Source organism: Homarus americanus, unplaced genomic scaffold (genome assembly GCF_018991925.1).
Source record: "Homarus americanus isolate GMGI-L3 unplaced genomic scaffold, GMGI_Hamer_2.0 scaffold46974, whole genome shotgun sequence".
NCBI classification, from domain to species: domain Eukaryota; kingdom Metazoa; phylum Arthropoda; class Malacostraca; order Decapoda; family Nephropidae; genus Homarus; species Homarus americanus.
Genome location: NW_024728799.1, coordinates 327,745 through 349,888, shown reverse-complemented (window position 1 = coordinate 349,888; position 22,144 = coordinate 327,745). Strand labels below are relative to the sequence as shown.

Sequence of the window (22,144 nt, the reverse complement as noted above, 5' to 3'; positions counted from 1 at the left end):
ATGTAATGAAAGGAGTCGACATGGGAGGAGGATGGGAGGGGAGGTGAGCATGGGAAGTGTGGATGGGAGGGCTGACATGGGAGTGGATGGAGGGGGGGGCTGACATGGGGTCTGGATGGGACAGGGGGGTGACATGGGAGTGGATGGGACAGGGGGGCTGACATGGGAGTGGATGGGAGGGGGGGGGCTGACATGGGAGTGGATGGGACGGAAGGGACTGACATAGGATGGAGGATTGTAGAGGGATGGGATGGTAATGGGGGATGGGACGGAAGGGGCTTGATATGGGAGGAGGTTGGAAAGGAAGGGGCAAGGGTAGCATGGGAGGGGAGGGGGGCGAAGGATGGAAAGGATAGATGGAGGATTTCATATCTGACAGACCCTCCAATAACGGACTTTCCTCTCCATATAACGGACTCTCCACTCCATATAACGGACTTTCTTCTCCATATAACGGACTCTCCACTCCATATAACGGACTTTCCTCTCCATATAACGGACTTTCCATTCCATATAACGGACTCTCCACTCCATATAACGGACTTTCACTTCATATAACGGACTTTCCTCTAAAACTTTAAACCCTACCACTAAAAAAAAACTTGACACAATATTATAAACTTTTAGGTAAACTTTTCAAACTCCATTTAGAAATTACGATAAAATTTAATTATATACTAAAGCGTTAATGAAACTTTACAAAGTATTAGTAAGGAGTTAAAAGTATACAAGGACAAAATATAATGAAGGTAAGATTGATTTATAAAAAAGTAGAAAAAAGTTATAAAAGTAGATTTGAGGAGAAAATAACTTTGAAGTTTAAGGTAATGTATAGAATAAAGGGTAGACAATATATAAGTATGAAGGTAGATTTAAACCTCAATACTCTGAGGGTCTGGACTGGGTGTAGGAGGAGTGACGGGGAAACTCATAAAGGGTGAATAGAGGTAAGAGGAGTGACGGGGGAACTCATAAAGGGTGAATAGAGGTAAGAGGAGTGACGGGGGAACTCATAAGGGGGTAACCAGGAGTCGAAAGAGCACCTGTGGGGGAGGAGCTCATAATGGGTAACCAGGGGCAGGAAAAGAGTGACAGGGAGTGACCGGCAGTAGGAAGAGATTGACAGGGAGTGACCATTAATAGGAAGAGTGACAGGGGGTTGGGGGGTAACTCACTTCTTGACAGAGACTTTGTTGTGACGATCAGCTGTGAGACAGAGTTTGTTGTACGCCTTGTGGAGGAAAGTGATGGGCGAGGCGTTGGTAGCGATCAGGTTATAAGCCATCTTGAGTATTTCGTCCGCCCATAACTGTAAGCAACAAGGTAATAATTATGAGGCGGTAAGGCATTGTATGAGGTGGTAGACATTAAGTCAGGTCAGGTTAGGTCAGGTCAGGTCAGGAGAGGTGAGGTTAGGTTAGGGGCCCACTGCTTTTAAGGCCGTATCATTCTATACAGACGATGGTTGGGGCCTACACATCGCTAACAAACCTTGGTAACATAGATAAGGGCCCAGGAGCAGCGGTCAGAGAGCTTAAGGGCCGTCGGGGGTCCGGGGATAGTGGAGATGTGTGTACAGCTGGTAATGACGATACAGGAGGGGGGAGGAGAGGAGCCTTTGGGAGTTGCCCCTCTCTCTGTTGTGTGTGTGTCTCTACCTAAGCTTATTCTCTCTACCTCTCACTGTAACCTCCCTACCTCTCTACCTCTCACTGTAACCTCCCTACCTCTCTACCTCCTCTCTACCCCCTCACCTCAGTCCTCTCATCTCAACCTCCCGCCCTAAAGAGGAGATATATCCCGGTTAAGTCTCAGTAAATGAGATCTAAAATTTGGGGCGAAGCAAGCCCCACCACTACCACTCACTACCCCACCACCACCATTGGCTACCACCACCACCACTACTACAGCCACCATCACCACCACCACACACACCATCACCACCACACACACATCACCACACACACACACACACACCACTTGCTCACCACACCCCTGATTATGTCTCCACTCTCCTCCACACTTCTCCCTCCCACACTCTCCTCCCCCACTCCCACATCAAACACTCGCCCACTCACAACCATAAGTGCTTCCATACTTCAAGTCTTAAGTCATAAACAATACGGATTTTCCCCACTTCTCTTTCCCTCTCATTCATCCCCATAAAAGTTCCCTCTCCCACTTGTCTCTCCCACTCGCCTCTTCCACCATTACTTTCCCTTTTTGGAGGAGGAGGAGGAGGAAAAAATACCAGAGGAGGAAAAAATACCCCAACTCTGATAAATTTGGCATTTTGTTCACTTACGGGAATTATTATTGTTTTTAAACCAGGTGTTGCGTCATGCGTCAAGTATTGTGAAAGATATGGTGTTTGTATGTCTTATATGTCCATCATAACTTGCGTCACATCATAACCTGCGTCACATCATAACCTGCATCACATCATAAATTGCGTTACATCATAACCTGCGCCACAGCATAACCTGTGTCACATCATAATTTTCGTCACATCATAGCCTGCGTCACATCATTATTTGATTCACATCATAACTTGCGTCACATCCATCATCATCATCATCATCAAATCACAACCTCGTGGCGTCACACATTATATACTGCATATACATACCACACTACAGACGTCACACCCTGTTGCGTCACACTCTTCCCTACGCCACACAGACACCTGTTTGCCGCCACCTCTATCTTGCGTCACACGAGTTACAGCCACTCTGAATAACTTAGCTTGTGCGTCAGGTATCTCGCTTCACACACCTGCATTACCTTCACATGTGTCGTGGTGTTAAACATTTCTGCACACACACACACACACACACACACACACACACACACACACACACACACACACACTCCTCAGCCTCATGAATATCAATATTTTCCAGAATATGGAACTGAATCATTGAAGTAGTGTGAGGGGTGGAGGGTGAGGTAGTGGGAGGAGGTGAGGTAGTGGGGAGGGGGGAGGGGTGAGGGGTGAGGGTGGAGGGGTGAGGTAGTGTGAGGGGGTGAGGGGAGAGGGGTGAGGGGAGTGTGAGGGAGATGGTGGCAAGAGGACTGAGGAACCTGGACCTCTTTTTAACCTCTCTTTGTTACATGTGGTGGTGGTGGTGGTGGTGGTAGAGGTGGTGGTGGTGTGGTAGGATGGTGGGTGGTAGTGGTGATGGTGGTAGTGGAGGTGGTGGTGGTGGTGATGGTGGTGGTGATGGTGGTGGTGGAGGCAGGGTAGAGGTGGTGGTGGGTGGTAGTGGTGATGGTGGTGGTAGTGGGGATGGTGGGTAGGGAGGTGGTGGGTGTGGTGGTGGTGGTGGTGTGGTGGTGGTAGAGGTGGTGGTGGTGGTGGTGGTGGTGGTGGTGGTGGTGGTGGTAGAGGTGGTGTGGTGGTAGAGGGTGGTGGTGGTGGTAGAGGTGGTTGTGTGTAGAGGTAGGTAGAGGTAGTGGTAGGTGGTAGAGGTAGGTGGTGGTAGAGGTGGTGGTGGTAGAGGTGGTGGTGGTGGTAGAGGTGGTGGTGGTGGTAGAGGTGGTGGTGGTGGTAGAGGTAGTGGTAATAGTGGTAGTGGTAATAGTGGTGACTTTTTTGTTTTTAAACCTACCGGACACACCTCCCTCCCCCACGGGATGAATGGCATCGTCCACACTTATCACACCCTCGAGTAGCACCTTGAACTAGACTCCTAAGTATGACCACCCTCCCAAAATCAAGTATGTCTCCCTTCCCTTTTGATCAGGGAAGGTGGGCGGCACCATTCACGAGACGGCCAGGGGAGGGTGAGGGGGGGGAGGGGAGGGGTGAGGGGAGGGGTGAGGGGTGAGGATGACACAGGACCAGTCTCATCACCAATCCACCACACACCACAAGGATGAGAGAGGAGGTGTCAGGCAGAGGCAATGTCCTGGTTGAGGAGTGTGGGCGAGGTGCATCATGCAGGCAACTCGGTCATGTTTCCTCGGCACGACAAGCTGCCCCCTCCTCAATTTGGCCCATCCACCACTGTTCATTCTCCTCCATCTCCCTAACCTTCACCAACGTCCTTCCCTTCCCTCTCTCCTCATTTCTACCTCCATTACCCTCCCTCCAGCACCTTCCTTACACAACCTGGGATCCTGCACCATTTCTGTCTTCACACCCAACCATCACATACAACCATAATACCACTATACCATTTATTAAGACCTCTACACGTCTCAACCCCCCCACCTCCTACCCCCACCCCCTACCTCTACCTTTCTACCCACACACAACAAGAAATGTCAGTTCCCCTCCCTCCACCCCCTTCCTAACCTCAGAATGTCCGACACACACACCTTGACACAGTAATACTAGTCTAGGTAAACATGTGTGTGTGTGTGTGTGTGTGTGTGTGTGTGTGTGTGTGTTTCATGAGCACTACCACACCATATCATCTCTCATATATATATATATATATATAAACCTCGTGGATTTTTCAGTTATATTTTTTTTCCTTTTTGCATAATAATTTTTTTCTCTTCGTGATCCAATAAGTTAGGTTAGATTAGGTTAAGTTAAGTTAGGTTAGTTTAAGTTAGGTTAGGTTAGGTTAGGTTAAGTTAGGTACTTTATACATAAGGTGTACCCTCCTGTAGCAAGTGAAGAGAAGCATAACTAGAATCCAACTGATAAAAATAAAATATTAAAAAACAAAAAAAACAATAATAAATAAAAAATAAAAATAAAATAAATAAAATAAATAAAATAATTAAATAAAAATAAAAATCAACTAAAATAAGTAAACATTGTAGCTTGTGGATAAAAGAAACGTCTAACTAATAAACAAACATATATGAAGTATAAAATCTCGTCTTTAAATGGACTCGAGGTGGTGCAGTACTTTACCTGACCAAGAGACAAAAGGTAAGGGAAGGCTGTGGGGGAATTCTAATGTATGTCTGTCTGTCTGCCTGTCTGTCTGTCTGTCATAACCTCTCAATGTTCCAGAGAGGTCGTAAGCCAGGTCATGGGGGGGAAGGAGAGAGAGAGGGAAGGAAGGAGGGGACAACAGAGTGACTTAGCTACCGTGGTAAGTTTATCTCCTGGGTTAGACTAAAGATTACCTTCCTCAGATCAATACCTTAATCCAGGTTCACCCCCCCTCTCCCCCCCCCTCCCCCCTCTCTACATTATCAAGTAGATTTTCTGTGTCGCGTTAGTCTTACAGAGAGGATGGGGGTGGAGCGTTGATGGGGGTAGGGTGGAGCATTGATGTGGGATGGGGTGGAGCGTTGAAACTGGGGGTGGAGCGTTGAAGGGGGTAGGGTGGAGCGTTGATTGGGGTAGGGTGGAGCATTGATGGAGGATGGGGTGGAGCGTTGAAACTAGGGGTGGAGCGTTGATGGGAGTAGGGTGGAGCGTTGATGGAGGATGGGGTGGAGCGTTGAAACAAGTCCAATTTATGAGAAGAAAATGCAGGTCAAAGTCAATATGCATTTTGTTTACCGAGTCGTCTGTCAGGGAGGCACTGCCACGGCGCAGACTATCACTTGACCTTTGACCCTTGACCCTCCTAAAGCTGACACAGTAGTTTCCCAGCGATGACCTGAACCAGTGGAGGAGGACATGAGGGTCAAGGTCAACAACATACTGACCTTTTTTATTTTTTTACCTTCTATATGAATCAGGGTCACCTAACCAACCACTGTTTTACTTCTCACGAATCAGATCAGGTCAGGTCAGGTCAGACACACACGTTACCATGAAGTGTAGTTACCCGGCGAGCAGTATAGTGGCTCCCTCTGGTGGTGGCGTGAGGAGACTTTAGTTCACCTCACAGTCAATAGATGGCGCTGATATCAAGCTATAGTTCACCTCACAGTCAATAGATGGCGCTGATATCAAGCTATAGTTCACCTCACAGTCAATAGATGGCGCTGATATCAAGCTATAGTTCACCTCACAGTCAATAGATGGCGCTGATATCAAGCTAATTTCGCGTCATGTATATTATTATTATTCTTATTAAAGTGTGTGTGTGTGTGTGTGTGTGTGTATACTGTCATTGATACAAAACCCGCCAAATTCTACGGTAATATCAGATAAATTCATGTTCGGTCAAATCATCACACAGCTCCACACTACACAAACAATACAACGTAATTACCTCATTAAAATAAATAGCAACGAAAAAAAATAAAAAAAAAACACAAAAAATCAGGAGTTTGACCTCGCTTTATCTAACTGAGTTCTACAATGCTTTTATTTGGTGTTTGTTCATTTGATTTTTTTTCTCTATCACCTGTGTGTATGTGTGTGGTCCTCTCTCGTGATGATGAAATGATAAACAACCTCTACCCCATCAAAGAAACAATTAAATCATACTTGTTTTTCTCTTCTTTTTTTTATTGTTGGTACATTTGGTATTCAACTTTAGGTGTATGTGAAGTTAAAATAACCTCCTGTAGTTTAATAGCTGTGATTTCATTGGCTATTCGAATGACAATGTAACCAATCGGCATTTAGGGAGGGAGGGAGAGGGAAGGGCTGATACAACTGAATTTTTTTTTACCTTAACCACAGGGCTTCTAGGGAGGAGAGAAGGAGGGGCCACGTCCAACTGAATCTTTGCTAATCGTTTATATTATGATCTCTGGGTCAATGTGGGATATGTAAATAATGTTTTTTGTTGAATCTCTTTCGATTATCTGTTAATTACGCCGCCATTCTCCTATATTATGGTAGTTTTTGATCTATTGTGTCTTCTCCGCCTCACGCCATATCTGGGAGCATACAGGAAGTGGTGAGAGCCAAAGAGAGGGGGAGGAGGGTAATTAGTAAAGCCTGGAGTTTGAACAATGTGAAGAGTGACGCACGGGAACCACCACCACCACAACCCCCCCCCCTTACCTGAGAAAAACTAATTAGTGATCAAAGAAGGTATATTGAGGTCGACCTGAGCTTACGTGTGTTTGTTTGTATTTAGTATAATTTCATGATCTTTTTTTTATATATACTGAAGTAGGTGTAGTGAAGTTGTCTATATAATGTAATAAAAAAAATTGAAGGTCAAGCGAGAGACTATAAGTGTGTTTACATCTGTGTTTTGTGTAAATATCTCACGTTTATTATTATTATACCTGTAGGTCGTGATGATGTCTCTCCACACACACACGCACACACACACACACACACACACACACACACACGGATATAGTCTTCTCCTCGGGGTTGGTGTGAGGGCGGCCTCTGGGAGCTTGTGATCACGATAATGGAGGTGAAGGTGAACAAAACACCTGCCTGGCTGCATATTTTACACCCCAACATTCTAGTCCATCTACCGTGTGTGTGTGTGTGTATGTGTGTGTGTGTGTGTGTGTATCTCGCTCCCTGGCTCGCTTTCATGTCTGCGTAGTGAAGCGCATGTTACTTCCTTCCTTCCCTGCCTGCCTCTATGCTTATCTGCCTGTCTGTTGTATGTCTGCGTACTTGTCTGCTTCTTCCTTGCCTGTCTGCCTGGTTGTCGACTCCTGTTGTCTCGATAGTGTTGTCAAAATCCTCCACCTCTTCCTCTTCTCTCACGCCATTGTGTCATATCACCTGACACAAAATCACATATACTTATTTTCTTGGAAGAATATCTACACTATAACCCTCAGTAAACACATATTGGGATGACCCCCTTCTCTCCACCACCATACTATAACCTATTCTATCAACAAAATTAAAAAAAATATATAAATTAATCGACTTTACAGGTACTCCCCTTCACTAGTGCGTTTACAGGGGCTCGTCATATAAGCATTTCACAAATTATTACACTGAGATATATGTTTTTATTATATTGTATGTTTAATATTGCCACACTGCACAAAACCTAACGAGCCCCTGTAAACGCACAAGTGAAGGGGACTGTATAATATAATGATTTAATTAATTGTGCCGATAGATATAATGCGGTTGGATTCTACTCACAAAACTGCCTTTGGGATTATGTAAGTTCTTAACCCCTTGAGTATAATGATTTAATCCCTGAGTATAATGATTTAATCCCTGAGTATGATGATTTAACCCCTTGAGTATAATTTCATCCCTTGAGTACGATCATTTAACCCCTTGAGTACGATCATTTAACCCCTTGAGTATGATGATTAATTAACCCTTTGAGCATGATGATTTTCAACCCCCTCCCCTCCCCAACTTCCATATTTCATCATCATACTCAAGTGTTAAAATCCAGTCATTATACTGGCCACCACATCATCATCCTAGCTGTCATTATACTTGGCTGGTGAGAGACTGGAAAGCACAATACCCCGGTACAGGCGGATGAAAGCCGTATTATTAATTATTCGGCTTTGTTTCGGCAGACTTAAAGCCGTTCATACCTGCCTCTTCACAATACCCCTTCCTCCTCCTCCTCTTTCTTCTTCTCCTCCTCCTCTTCGTCCCAGATATCTGCGCAATATATACTAGGCAATAAATGGAGTCGGAGTTGGAATAGGCTGCTATAAGGTAATAGGTATGTAAGGTAAGTAAGGTAAGGTAAGATATGTAAGGTAAGGTAAGGTATAAGGTTAATGTAGGTATGTATGTAAGTGTGGTAAGGTTAAGTAAGGTAAGGTAAGGTAGGTAAGGTTAAGTAAGGTAAGGTAGGTTACTTAGCTCAAAATCACCTGGAAAATATAGTACTGTGCTTTGTCTGACTGATCCCATGGCTATGGGGGGGGGATGGGGTGGGGGAGTGGGGTGGGGAGTGTGTGTGGGGGGTGGGTGGGGGAGGGTGGTGGGGGAGGTGTGGTGGGGGAGTAGGTGGTGGGTGGGGGGAGTTAGGTGGGAGGTGGTGGGGGAGTTAGTGGGGTAGTTGGGGAGTAGTAGAGGTGGTAAGAGAGGAGAGGAGTGGGTTAATATTACCGACATACCTACAGACACTTGCCCAGGTATAACAAACAACCAAAGGAAGGAGAGGCGGAGGGGAGACGACGCCCCAGAGAACTAGAAAAAAACACAGACGAATATTATATTAAAATTACCATCAAAGTTCACACGTTTAAGTTCCGTTCATTAATAAGGTGTGTGTGTGTGTGTGTGTGTGTGTGTGTGTGTGTGTGTGTGTGTGTGTGTTGGAGGGTTAATCTTGTTATGCTCTAAAGGTATTATTATAACTTGTATCAATATTATGCTTGGTACTTCTCTCTCTCTCTCCTGACCCACTCTACCTCTACCCCCCGAACTACCTCACCGGACTCGCCCATCGTCTATTATTCACAGGAGAGCCGTCGGTAGTTTTCCCAGAGGGCGCTAATCCTCGGCAGCCACACACACACACACACACACACACACACACAGGCAGAGCGTTCATCGTTATAACCGACTGTCTCTAATTACTTACTGCCGCCTAGTGAAGTTGGGGCCTCTCTCTCTCTCTCCCTCACCCCTACCTCACGTCACATCCCGGCTTGTGACTTGACCTTCCTGAATCACCCCGAGAGAGAGAGGGGGGGTGGTGTGTGTGTGTGTGTGTGTGTGTGTGTGTGTGTGTGCCTTCCCTTGCCTTATCTTCTATCTCCTTCATCACATTGTTTTATTTCTAACTGTGCCTGCTGCCTCACTCCACTTCACCTCACCTCACTTTACTACTCACCTTTACTCCCCACCTCACCTCCCCCACCACCTCACCTCACTTTACCTCACTTTACTTCACCCTCACCTTACCTTACCTCCCCACCTTACCTCACCCTCACTTTACTTTTACCTCACCTCACCTCACCTCACTTTACTTCCCCATCTCCCCTCACACTCTCCCCTCACCTCACCTTACCTCACTTTAGTTCACCTCATTTCACTTTTTCCTCATCATTCTTATCATCCTATCTCTTCCCAGTTACTGCTTAGCCACACCCTTAGCTACTACACCACACCGTCGCCTACCCAGCCACACCCTCACCTACGCAGCCACACCTCTTAAGACTCAAACAGCCCCCACCTAGACCACACCTTCACCTGATGGAATAGAGGCTCACCTTCACCTAGAGCGACCACACCCCTCACCTGTTGCGCACACCCCACCCCCCACCCCCCTCTGGTCTCTGCCTAAACCACTGAATATTACATCCGGCTGTGACACCTTCCTCCAACCGGCTGACCGGCCCGTGCTATCTCTCTCTCTCTCTCTCACCCGCAGAAGACCAAATTATTTACAAGTTCTCTCCGTTAAAATGTCACTAACTCCACATTGCGTTGTGGAGAGTGAATGTATACCAGTGTGTGTGTGTGTGTGTGTGTGTGTGTGTGTGTGTGTGTGTGTGTGTGTGTGTCTCGGCTTCACCAATCACAAGGGAGCATCACCACCCAGCCCTTCACACCGCGTCCTTACTCCTATGTTAAGAACATAAGAATGGAGGAAACTGCAGCGGGCCTATTGGCCCATACTGGGCAGTCCCATTTACACCCAACCCCTATTGCTCGTATATCCATCCAACCAATGTTTGAAGCTATCCAGCGTATTCGAGTTAATGGTGATATTTGGTAACTTGTTCCATTCATCCACTACTCTATTTCCAAACCAATGTTTACCTATTTCGCGCCTAAATCTAAATTTGTCTAATTTAAAACCATTGATACGAGTTCGCTCCTAGTTGGATAGTTTGAGTACCTTTGTAATGTCCCCTTTGTTCAGCCCTGACTTCCATTTATACACCTCTATCATATCGCCCCTCGCTCTACGTCTCTCGAGGGAGTGCAAATTAAGATGCTTTAACCTGTCTCTATACTCAAGGTTCCTAATGCCCGGGATTAGTCTTGTCATTCTCCTCTGAATTCTTTCCAAGGATTCTATATCCATTCTGTAATACGGTGACCAGCATTGAACTGCGTAATCCAGGTGTGGTCTCACAAGCGCAAGATACAGTTTTAGGATGACCTCGCTAGTCTTCTAACTAACACTCCTTTGTATGAACCCAAGTACTTTATTAGCCTTGTTACGAGCAAAAACACACTCATTCACACAGACACACTGATGAAGCTTCCTGTACAATGTTTACCCCTCATAAGGACATTCAGGATCCTTTCAAGCACACACACACACACACACACACACACACACACACACACACACACACACACACACACACACACCATCTTACATAACTTAAGTGAATCCTACAGACATTTTTTGGGGGGGTGGTTCCTCTGACCTAATTATTTTCTGAGGAACCGTGACAGTTGGGTAGGTGTGGGTGTGGCAGGTGTGTGTGAGGGGAGACAGGTGTGTGTGTGTGTGTGGGGAGACAGGTGTGTTGGGAGAGGTCAAAGTTAAAAGGATGTCACTAACCTGCCAAGGAAATTCAACCAGTATTTTAGAATTCTATTTTTGATAGAGAGAGAGAGAGAGAGAGAGAGAGAGAGAGAGAGAGAGAGAGAGAGAGAGAGAGAGAGAGAGAGAGAGAGTTTTGAAAATTCAATTATAAGAACGTCACCTTCAGCCGCTCTGTTGTATCATTGAAAAGTGAGAAAAATAATGTGTGTGTGTGTGTGTGTGTGTGTGTTTTCCTCTCCTCCGCGTCATCTATCGACCAGGTAACATAATTCACTTACACCTGACCTACATTAGTTAGCACCACACACACACACACACACACACACACACACACACACACACACACACACACACACACACACCATTTAGTAGCATCACGTGATTATTTATTCTAATTAAGTGCATAATTTAATTAAGGTAGGCGGTGGCGGAGACATGACACACACCTGCACCACACAATACCACACTGATGAAGAGAGATACCTGCAATTGTGTTCCATCTCGGTATTGGCTTTCATTCCCTCCTTCTCCTTCCATCTGCTTTCCTCCCTTCACCTCCTTTCTCCTTCTATTTTCTTTTCTTCCTTCCTTTCCTCCCTTCCATCCTTCTCTCCTTCCTTCCTCCCTTGTCTCTCTCTCTCTCTCTCTCTCCATTCACCAGAAACACAACAGGACAGCCACCCCACTACTCCACCCTTCCTCCTCTCCTACTCCTCTTCCCCTTATTATTCCTCCTCCTCTTCTTCTTCCTCCTCCTCCTTTTCCTCCATCGTAGTTCCCATCAGAGTTGCACAATATTTTTTCTTTTTAAATATATATCACCATCTAGCGGGCAATGGTTGTTCATTACCGGTATCACCTGTCCGCCTCTCTTCCCTAGTGTTAAGCCCCTGTCAGGTACCCCCCTTCCTACCTGTCCATCTTACCTGTAATCACCTCCACTAGTAAATTTTCGCCAGAGTATCACCTTCACTAGAGTACGACCTTCACTAGAGTACGACCTTCACTAGAGTACCACCTGCACTCCTGTCCACCTGTACGATATCTGTCTACCGCTACTGCAAGACTCACTAAAGATACGAGATAAGTCCAAACATCTGTCGACACCTGCCAACACTTTCCTACACCTGTCTAAATATGCCAATGTTACCTACCTACACCTGCCAACACCACCTCCCTACACCTTTTTTACACCTGCTTACACCTGCTCACACCTTCCTACACCTGTCACTACCACTAGTAACGTTACCTCGCCCCAAAACTGAAGCTACGTAAAACACACACACACACACACACACACACACAGGTTGAAGGACTGTCTGTGGACGTGTGGCCAATCCTATCTATTGATGTTTTAAAATGTCACGATTCTAATTCTGGCTGAGAAAGTTCTTGGTGGTGCTTATCTCTCTCTCTCTCTCTCTCACTCTCTCTCTCTCTGTTCATGTTTGTATATATATATTATTTACGTTATGCAAAAGACACAACAAACATAACTTTTTTGGTCTTTTATTATTATTATTGTTGTTGTTATTGTTGTTGTTGTTGTTGTTGTTATTGTTGTTGTTGTTGTTGTTATTGTTGTTGTTATTGTTGTTGTTGTTACTATTGTTGTTATTATTGTTGTTGTTGTTATTGTTATTGTTGTTGTTATTATTGCTGTTGTTGTTATTGTTATTGTTGTTGTTGTTATTGTTGTTATTATTGTTGTTGTTGTTGTTGTCAATATTATTCTGTCGTTTCTTCTCATTCTCCTTACCATAAGCCGTTCTCTTAATAGTCTTGTGGGGCTGTCTGTTTATCTCTCTCTCTGCCAACCTGCCCGTCTGTCTGTCTGTCTGTCTGTCTGTATGTGAGGGCGCGCGCACCTGCCTCACTCTTCCCGTCTGTCTGTCTGTCTGTCTGTCTGTCTGTATGTGAGGGCGCGCGCACCTGCCTCACTCTTCCCGTCTGTCTGTCTGTATCTTCCTGTTTATCTACATCTCTATTCTGTCTTACTGTCTCTCAAAAATGTTTGCCGTCAGTCCCCCCCCACACACAAGCACCTGGGATGTCTAGCCTTCAAGTGAAATAATCTAGGGGTGTCTAATCTTCAGGTAAGCTCACATAAACCAATTAAAACTACACCTCACAATGACCTTGACCTCTGACCTCCAATTACCACAAAAAATTAAAAGAAACATGACACACTGACCTTGAACTTTGACCTCACACGCAAAAAAAAATTGAGTGACCACATCCATTCAGTATGACGCTTAAAAATATCAACAGTTCAGGTGTGTGTGTGTGTGTGTGTGAATCACTGTACAGGTGTTTCCATTGTGTTCCTGACAGAAAGATAGACAGATATACAATACATACATACATATATAATGGAAGCCCCTCGAAATCGAGGATGGTCGGCCCAAGGGCCACCTCGGCGTGAATTTGTTTAAGGTGTAGAAGCTGTCGCCAACACAACAACCACACCCTAAGTTAACGAGCTGCATGACCCAATGTCAAGGAATAGTCCCAGAAGACCGGACAACTCGCCAGCTGCACTGGTTAACCATTACCCCGGAACACAATCCGCAAATCGATTAACATCCAGTTTCCCAATTACTGCTGGGTAGACAGAGGCAAATGGCGTAAAGAAACTTGCCCATAGGTTCACCCTGCCAGGGGATCGAACCCGGGTCCGCTCGCTTGTGAGGCGAGGATGTTGACCATTACACCACAGGTCGACACACATACATACAGACAGACAGACAGACAAACAAACAGAGAGACAGACAGACAGATAGACAGACAGAAGCGAAAATAACAATACACCCCCTCTCCCGGCCAGTGAAATAAAGTCATGGTATTTTATTAATATCTCTTAACGAAAAAAAAAGATATTTATTTTTACACCGTCTAACATGACACACACACACACACACACACACACACATTGATTACTTAGCCACACACACACACACACACACACACACACCTCCTTTATAATAATACCTGAATCAATACTAAATCATCAAGAAAAAATCACCAGTAGATCAGACAGACAGACAGACAGACAGACAGACAGACAGACAGACAGACAGACAGGCAGAACAGAGAGTAATAACAGCAGAAGACAATACCACAAGACACCAGCAGACTCCTACTGAAGTAAGTAGCGTCACCATCACCTTTCAATAAACTCCTTCCCTGTGTGTGTGTGTGTGTGTGTGGCTACAAGAGAGGGAAGGAGGGGAAACGGAGGGAGATGTGAATGAGGAAAGGTGGATGGGAGAAGAGAAGAGGAGAGGGAGGAGAGGGAAAGAGGGAGGAGGAGAGGAAACGGGAGAGGGAGGAGAGGAGAGGAGAGGGCAAAGGGAGGATTCTCCTGATTTATTGCACGATATTCGGTCTACTTATTCGAGGTAAAATAACCATTTACCACCTGCAGGCTAGTGGCAGGAAGAGCTGCAGATTGGTCCTCCCAGGCTGCTCCACCCCCACTCCTCTTCCCCCTCCCTCCCCTTGTCTCCTCCCTTGTCTCCCCCATCAGGATGTTCAATACGGTTGATTTAAACAAAGAAGGAAATTAGTCAAGGTAGGTGGGGGGCAAGGTGGTGTGGGGGTGGTGGGGTGGGGGGTGGGGGAGGTGGTGGTGGGGTGGGGTGAGAGGGGGGTGGAAGGAGGGTGGGTGGGTGGGGGGAGGTGGGGGGTGGGGGGTGTGGGGGTGGAGGGGGGAGGGGGTGGTGGGGTTGAGGGGTGTGATGTGGGGGTGGGGGCGAGGGGGGGTGGGGGTGGTGGTGTGGGGGAGGGGTAGGGAGGGGGTGGGGTGTAGGGGGTGGGGGAGGGGCAGGGGTGGAGGGGGTGGTGGTGTGGGGGTTGGAGGTGGTGATGGGGGGAAGGAGGGGGCGGGGTGTGTGTGTATGTGAGGGTGTGTGGGCAGAAGGTGTGTGGGGTGTGTGGAGGGTGAGGGTGGCAAGGAGGCCCACTGTGTCCACAGCCATCAACATGGTTGTGCCAGGTGGCCCTATGCCACCTCCAACCACGGCCTGGACGCCCCCCCACATCACTTCCCCCACCACCACCCCACACCACCTCCCCCCACACCACCACCCTCATTCACTTCCTCCCCCACACCACCTCCTCCCTCACCACCACCCCACACCACCTCTCCCCCACACCAACAATTCCCCACACCACCTCCTCCCCCACACCACCACCCTACACCACCTCCACATTCTTAAAACATTATCTCAAGTCATCATCACTCATACCCGTCTTTACACTCGTCCTGTCCTTCTGTCTAAATGATCCTTTCCTGTCTAATTCCTTTAAATATTTCCGTAAACAAGAAATCTTTCATTTTTTTACTGTACTTGAGAATGATAATATTGCCGCCATTACCACAAGTTTAGGCAGAGTATTTCGTTAATGCCTTTCAGTACTGGGTTATTACCATCCACCCATACACCCCACACCCACGCCCACACCCACGCCCACACCCACAAACCCATACCCACACCCACACACACACACATTCTTACATGTCAGGCCCAAAGAGGAAGGAAACGTCACACACACACACACACACAATAATAATACACAATTAATAATAATAATAATAATAATAAAACAAAGAGATGAGGTTGTTCTTAATAACACACACACACACACACACACACACACACACACACACACACACACACACACAGGGAATGTTGGGGGTCATATTTCTAAAACTGACAAAAACTCAGACCCAAAACAAACACAGTGTATCATTTAACGTGAGGTGATAATGAAACAATAACATTACCCAATAAACTCTCATTATCTGATACATAAATACATAAAATACTACATAAAATAATACATAATGAAAACAATATTGATGTTACCTAAGAATGACTACAATATTTAATGGCTCTCTGTTGGAAGGCCTTTTGTGTCAAGTTGTTTAACCGGAGGGATGGTTGGCGTTCTGTTAATACATGATGCATTACATAGGGGGTATACATGGGTGAAATTGATATACATGTATACATTATGTTAAGAGTTTATAATATGAAGTTGTTTGTGGTATCTTAAGTTGTGAGTGTGTGTGTGTGTGTGTGTGTGTGTGTTTGTGTGTGTGTGTGTGTGTGAGTGAACCACACCATCCCTACCTCTGGCTTCACATCACCAGTCTGGGCGTGCCACACTAATTGGGCCACACCACATATTGCATCACCAAACAGACTAAGCCACACCACATTACACGTTGAATCACATAAAACAAGATAAAGCCAGCCACATCATTGTCCGAGTCACACCCCCCTACCTTGGCCACACCACCGGTTGAGACCACACTAACAGATGGCGCCCAGACCACCAGCTGAGCCACGTAATTAAGGGGATTGGTGAACCAGCTGGATGTAGACACTTACTGGGCTCAACCACCTGTCAAGTACCATGTGGGTGGTACACTGAGCCAGCTGGGGGCCACAACAAATGAGCCACACCCACCTGCTGTACACACACACACTGAGGGGGTGGTGGTGATACCTCTCTATATCAAATACCCATACCAACGAGTTTTAAACCACCACACCATACCAGCTAGGCCACACCATTGGGTCAAAAGTCACATCATAGGGAGTCAAACTAACGAGCCATACCAGGTCACACCAACACAGCCGCCACACTATGAGGCCACACCATTAGGCCACATCAGGGGGCCACACTATTAGGCCACATCAGCGGGCCACACTATTAGGCCACACCAGCTGGGCCGCTCCATGGCTGGCTTGACGTCATGGCGCGGCGGGTGACGTGGCCAGATCAATAGTAAATTTGGGTACACCTGCCGGAGCTCCTTCTCTCCCTACTGTTTACCCTTACCTGTCCCCTCACACCTGTCATTAAGCTGTGACTGTACACCTGTGCTCTCACCATACCTGTACACACACACACACCTGAACAAATAAATATACATCCACACCTGCATTCTTTTACACATGTATGGTATAAATCTACCTATTGACACACGTGCTGGGATTATTTTATTTACACAGGTGTTTTCATACTTTAGCTCACACACCTGTTTCACTTAAGTACATGTAAGTCTTCAGGAGTTAAGATAAACAAAAGTAAACAAAAGTAAACAATAAGTAAACAATAACAAAAGTACAACATTCAATCCCTAACAACACCTACACATACAATCTCAACACACACACACACACACACACATACACACACGTACATAAACCCACCACCCTCAGTCCCTCACAGCGCCATCTAGTGCTTGCAAGTGCACATCAACCTCGGCGTGAACTGCAGCTGAGACACAGTAGCTGAGATATGAGACCGCTAGGAGATATCTACATGTTATTGTCTCAGCAGCGATCCTAGCAGCTCCTTGTGGTGGTGAGGGGTGATGACGTGGTGAGGAGTGATGACGTGGTGAGGGGGTGATGACGTGGTGAGGGGTGATGACGTGGTGAGGGGTGATGACGTGGTGAGGGTGATGACGTGGGGAGGGTGATGACGTGGTGGATAGGGTGAGCGTGGTGAGGTGATGGTGAGACGTGGTGAGGGGTGATGACGTGGTGAGGGTGATGACGTGGTGAGGGTGATGACGTGGTGAGGTGATGACGTGGGGGTGATGACGTGGTGGGGGTGGATGGAGGGGTGATGACGTGGTGAAGGGTTGACGTGGTGAGGTGGAGACGGTGAGGGGGAGAGGGGAGAAAGGAGAGAGGGCGGACACATGTAGTAAGGTAAGGAGAGGATAGGAGAATAAGGGAGAAGAAGAGATAAAGGAGAGGAGAAGAAAGGAGAAAGAGAATAAGGGAGAGAAGGAAGAAAACAAGATAGAGACTCAGTGATTGACGCTGAGGTTGTCTGGGCGAGTATCTCTCTCTCTCTCTCTCTCTCTCTCTCTCTCCTCTCTCTCTCTCCTCTCTCTCTCTCACATGAACACGAAAATAAGAATAAGTCAGTAAGAATATGCACCTCCTCCCAATACAACAACCCCATAACTCCACCCCCTATAACCCACCCCCCCACAACCCACCCCCACAACCCACCCTCACAACCCACCCTTCCAACCCACCCCATAACTCACCCCACAACCCACTTCATAACCCACCCCAAAATCGAACTTTGGGTTGAGATGACAGATGACACCACCATCGACCCCCCAGGTGTTATTAGATCAAGGGGTCGATTCCTTCATTATGTCCTTCCCACCTCTTCCCCACCTCCTTTCTTTCCTACATCTTTCTCCACCCTCCTCTTCCTCTACATCTTTCTTTCTCCACCTCCTCCTCTTCCTCTCCACCTCTTTCTCTCTCCACCTCCTCCTCTTCTCCACTCTCTTTTCCTCCACCTCCTCTCCACCTATTTCTACTCCTTTCCATCTTTTCTTTCTTCCTCCACCTCTTTCTCCTCCACCTTTCTCTTCTCCACCTCCTCTTTCTTTCTCTCTTCCTCCACCTCCTCCTTCTTCCTCCACCTCTCCACCTCTTTCTCTTCCTCCACCTCCTCCTCTTCCTCCACCACCTCCTCCTCCTCCTCCTCCTCCTCCTCCTCCACCTCTTTCTTCTTCCTCCTCCTCCTCCTCCTCCTCCTCCTCCTCTCCTCCACCTTTCCCTCCCAGATTATCAGGAAAAAATCGATTCAGGTTTATCAGTAATGCAACACGTACCAATGGTGTAATGAGGGTGGGGGGGGTGGGGGTGGGGGGGAGAAGAGAGAGAGAGAGAGAGAGAGAGAGAGAGAGAGAGAGTAATAAAGATGCATAGAGAAGTGAAGAGCAATGAGGATAGAAATGAGGGAAGAAAAAGATATATTTAGTAGAGGAGGGAAAAAGGGGGATAAGAGGAAAAACCCCTACATATTAATCCAAAATGTTAATTCATCCTTCTCATAACCTATTTTTTTCTCCGCAGTAAAAAAAAAATAAATAAAAAAAATTGTCGACGGGGTAAAATTATTAAACAAATGACGGGAATAACTCAGCCACGATGTTTAGTGTGGTGGGGTAGGGTGGTAGTGGTGGGGTGTGTAGGTGGTGTGTGTGTGTTGTGGTGTGGGTGTGGTGTGGTGGTAGTGGTGGTAGGTGTGTGGTGTGTGTAGTGGTGTGGTAGGTGTGTGGTTGTGTGTAGGTGGTTGTGTGGTAAATGTGTGTGGTTGTGGTGGTGTGTGTGTGTGGTGTGGTGATGGTGTGTGGTGTGTGTGTAGTGGTAGTGATGGTGGTGAGGTGTGTGTGTGTGTGTGTGGTGGTATGATGATGGTGTGTGGTAGCGGTAGTAGTGGTAGTGAGTAGACTAATAATAATAATAATAATAATAATAATAATAATAATAACAACAACAACAATAATAGCATAAGAACAACAAAAACATCAACAATGACAAAACCAACAAAACAAGTCTCTCACACGTACAGGACAGAGGCCACAGCCAAGTTACATATAAGGTACATAGAGCAAGCAGTATATGGGGGTATATTTTTCCACCCTACAACACACATTACTAACTCTAGGGAGCAATTAATTCAGTTTATCTACAGCAGAAACTCACTCTGACGGGACCTTCAAATTTAGGTGTAGTGCTCTCTCTCTTTTTTCTCTCTCCTTCACCGTCCTTCCTTCCTCTTCCTTCCTTTCTTTTCTTTCCTCATTCCTTCCGTTCTTTCTTTCCCTTCCTTCCTTTCTTCTTTCATTTCTTTCCTTCCTTCATTCATTCCATCCTTCCTTTCTTTCCTTCCCTTCCTTCCCTTCCTTCCTTCCTTCCTCCTCACTAAAGAGACGCCTGGCCAATGACCGTCCAACCCCCACGGGCCATAAACAAGAATACCTCATCATAAATCAACATACAGCGGAACTTATTTAACGGACTGTATGAGAGGAAATTCCGTTATATCAAGGGTCCGTTAGATATGAAACCTCCATCTAACGGATTATAAGGAAAGAAATCCGTTATATCGAGGGTCCATTAGATGTAAAACCTCCATCTAACGGACTGTACAGAAATACAAGTCCGTTATATCAAGGGTCCGTTAGATATGAAACCTCCATCTAACCTAACGGATTATAGGGAATGAGGAGTCCGTTATATGGAGGTTTCTCAGCGGTGGCCGAGTGGATACAAAGCTCGTGTCCTGTCCTACCCTAGAGAGAGAGAGAGAGAGAGAGAGAGAGAGAGAGACCTATCTCCTCAGCCTCCTCCTCTTCTCCCTCCTGTCTCCTCAACTAACGCACCCTCTCCCTTCCCCTCCTATTCCACCCCTTCCTTTCTCCTCCTAAGCTATCTCCCCCACTCATCCTCCCTCTCTCCTTCACGAGGCATCTACCCCCACCTCTCCTCCTTCACCCTCGAGGCCACAAGTAGTTATCAGGCAAGAATCAAAGAAGGAAACCTACGTCATCCATCCTCCTCCTTCCTTCCTTCCTTCCTTCCTTTCTCCTACTACATGCCTCACTTAACCTCTCTCAATAGCTTAATACGATAACTTTTTTCTCTCTCTCTCTCTCTCTCTGACACACACACACAAACTTTACACTAATGACATTATTTCGTCCCCGGTAATGAGTTGTAATTCCACAGAGAAAGTTCCATGGAAAAAAAACACAATATAAAATAATGACGTGGTGGGTGGGTGACGTGGGGTGGTAAGTTCTCGGCGCATCCAGCTGTAGCCAGAGGAGGGGGTCCATTCCAGAGGGGGGAAAGAGAACTTTGAGGGGGATAAAACTTGGTGCTTAACTGGACAATCTAAAGAAAAGTCAAGAACCCAAAAAGGGATTTTTAAACCCTTGAGGACGATGATTTAACCTTTGAGGACGATGATTTAACCCTTTGAGGACGATAACTTAAACCTTTGAGGACGATAACTTAACCTTTGAGGACCATCAATAACCCTGCAGGATTCAAAAAATATTAATACGAACAATAAAAACAGCAAAAACAATCAGACAAGCATTACCTTAGCGATCTCTGGCTTCTGGCGATGAAGTTACAGTAGGAGACGTCGACGAAGCTCCGCCGACAACTGTGAAGCTTCTGTTCCATGAGGTCAGTACGTTTTATTAAGCTTAGTCCTGTAGAAGGAAGCCAAGGACACCATCAGTAACATTATATAATCCACACGCAACACCCATACGTAACGCTCACAAGTAACACTGACATGTAACACTCATATGTAACACTTACATGTAACGCTCATATGTAACGCTCACAAGTAACACACACATGTAACACTCATATGTAACATTCACAAGCACACTATAACACCGTCATGTAACTCTGACATGCAACACTCATATGTAACACTCGTATGTAACACTCAAGGCACATCACATGTAACACTCATACGTAACACTTATATGTACACTGTATGTAACACCTACACACACTCACATGTAACACTCATACGTAACACTCATATGTAACACTCACATGTAACACTCACATGTAACACTTTAACGTAACAATCATACGTAACACCACACGTGCACACACACACACACACACACACACGTACACACACACACACACACACACTCAAACACAACATCACACGCAACACACACACACGCAACACTCAACACACACAACACTCCCACAAGTAACACTCAACACGCAACACTCAGCCCCAAAAAGCATCCTTACAGTTTTTATTAAAGATTATGTCAACACAAGTCTTGGTAAGTGTTTATAATTCATCCGTAAAGATACTTTTTTTTAGGGGTAACGAGTGTATTACAGTTAAAACCTCTATATAACGGACTTCTATATAACGTAATATAAACTCTTACATTATAGTCTTGAGGTCTTATATATAACAGACTAAAGTCCGTTAAAAGGAAGTTTTATATATAACGGACTTCCATTAACGGA

At 46.0% G+C, this 22,144-nt stretch overlaps 1 protein-coding gene across 1 annotated transcript in view; it reads right to left on the bottom strand.

Annotated features, from left to right (window-relative positions):
- The window catches only part of LOC121866227 (1-phosphatidylinositol 4,5-bisphosphate phosphodiesterase classes I and II-like), a 111,868-nt gene that overhangs the window by 53,219 nt on the left and 36,505 nt on the right, over nucleotides 1-22,144 (bottom strand). The window contains 3 exon segments of the mRNA XM_042365840.1: nucleotides 1,176-1,309; nucleotides 21,231-21,253; nucleotides 21,256-21,307. Coding sequence (XP_042221774.1) covers nucleotides 1,176-1,309; nucleotides 21,231-21,253; nucleotides 21,256-21,307 — 209 coding nt within the window.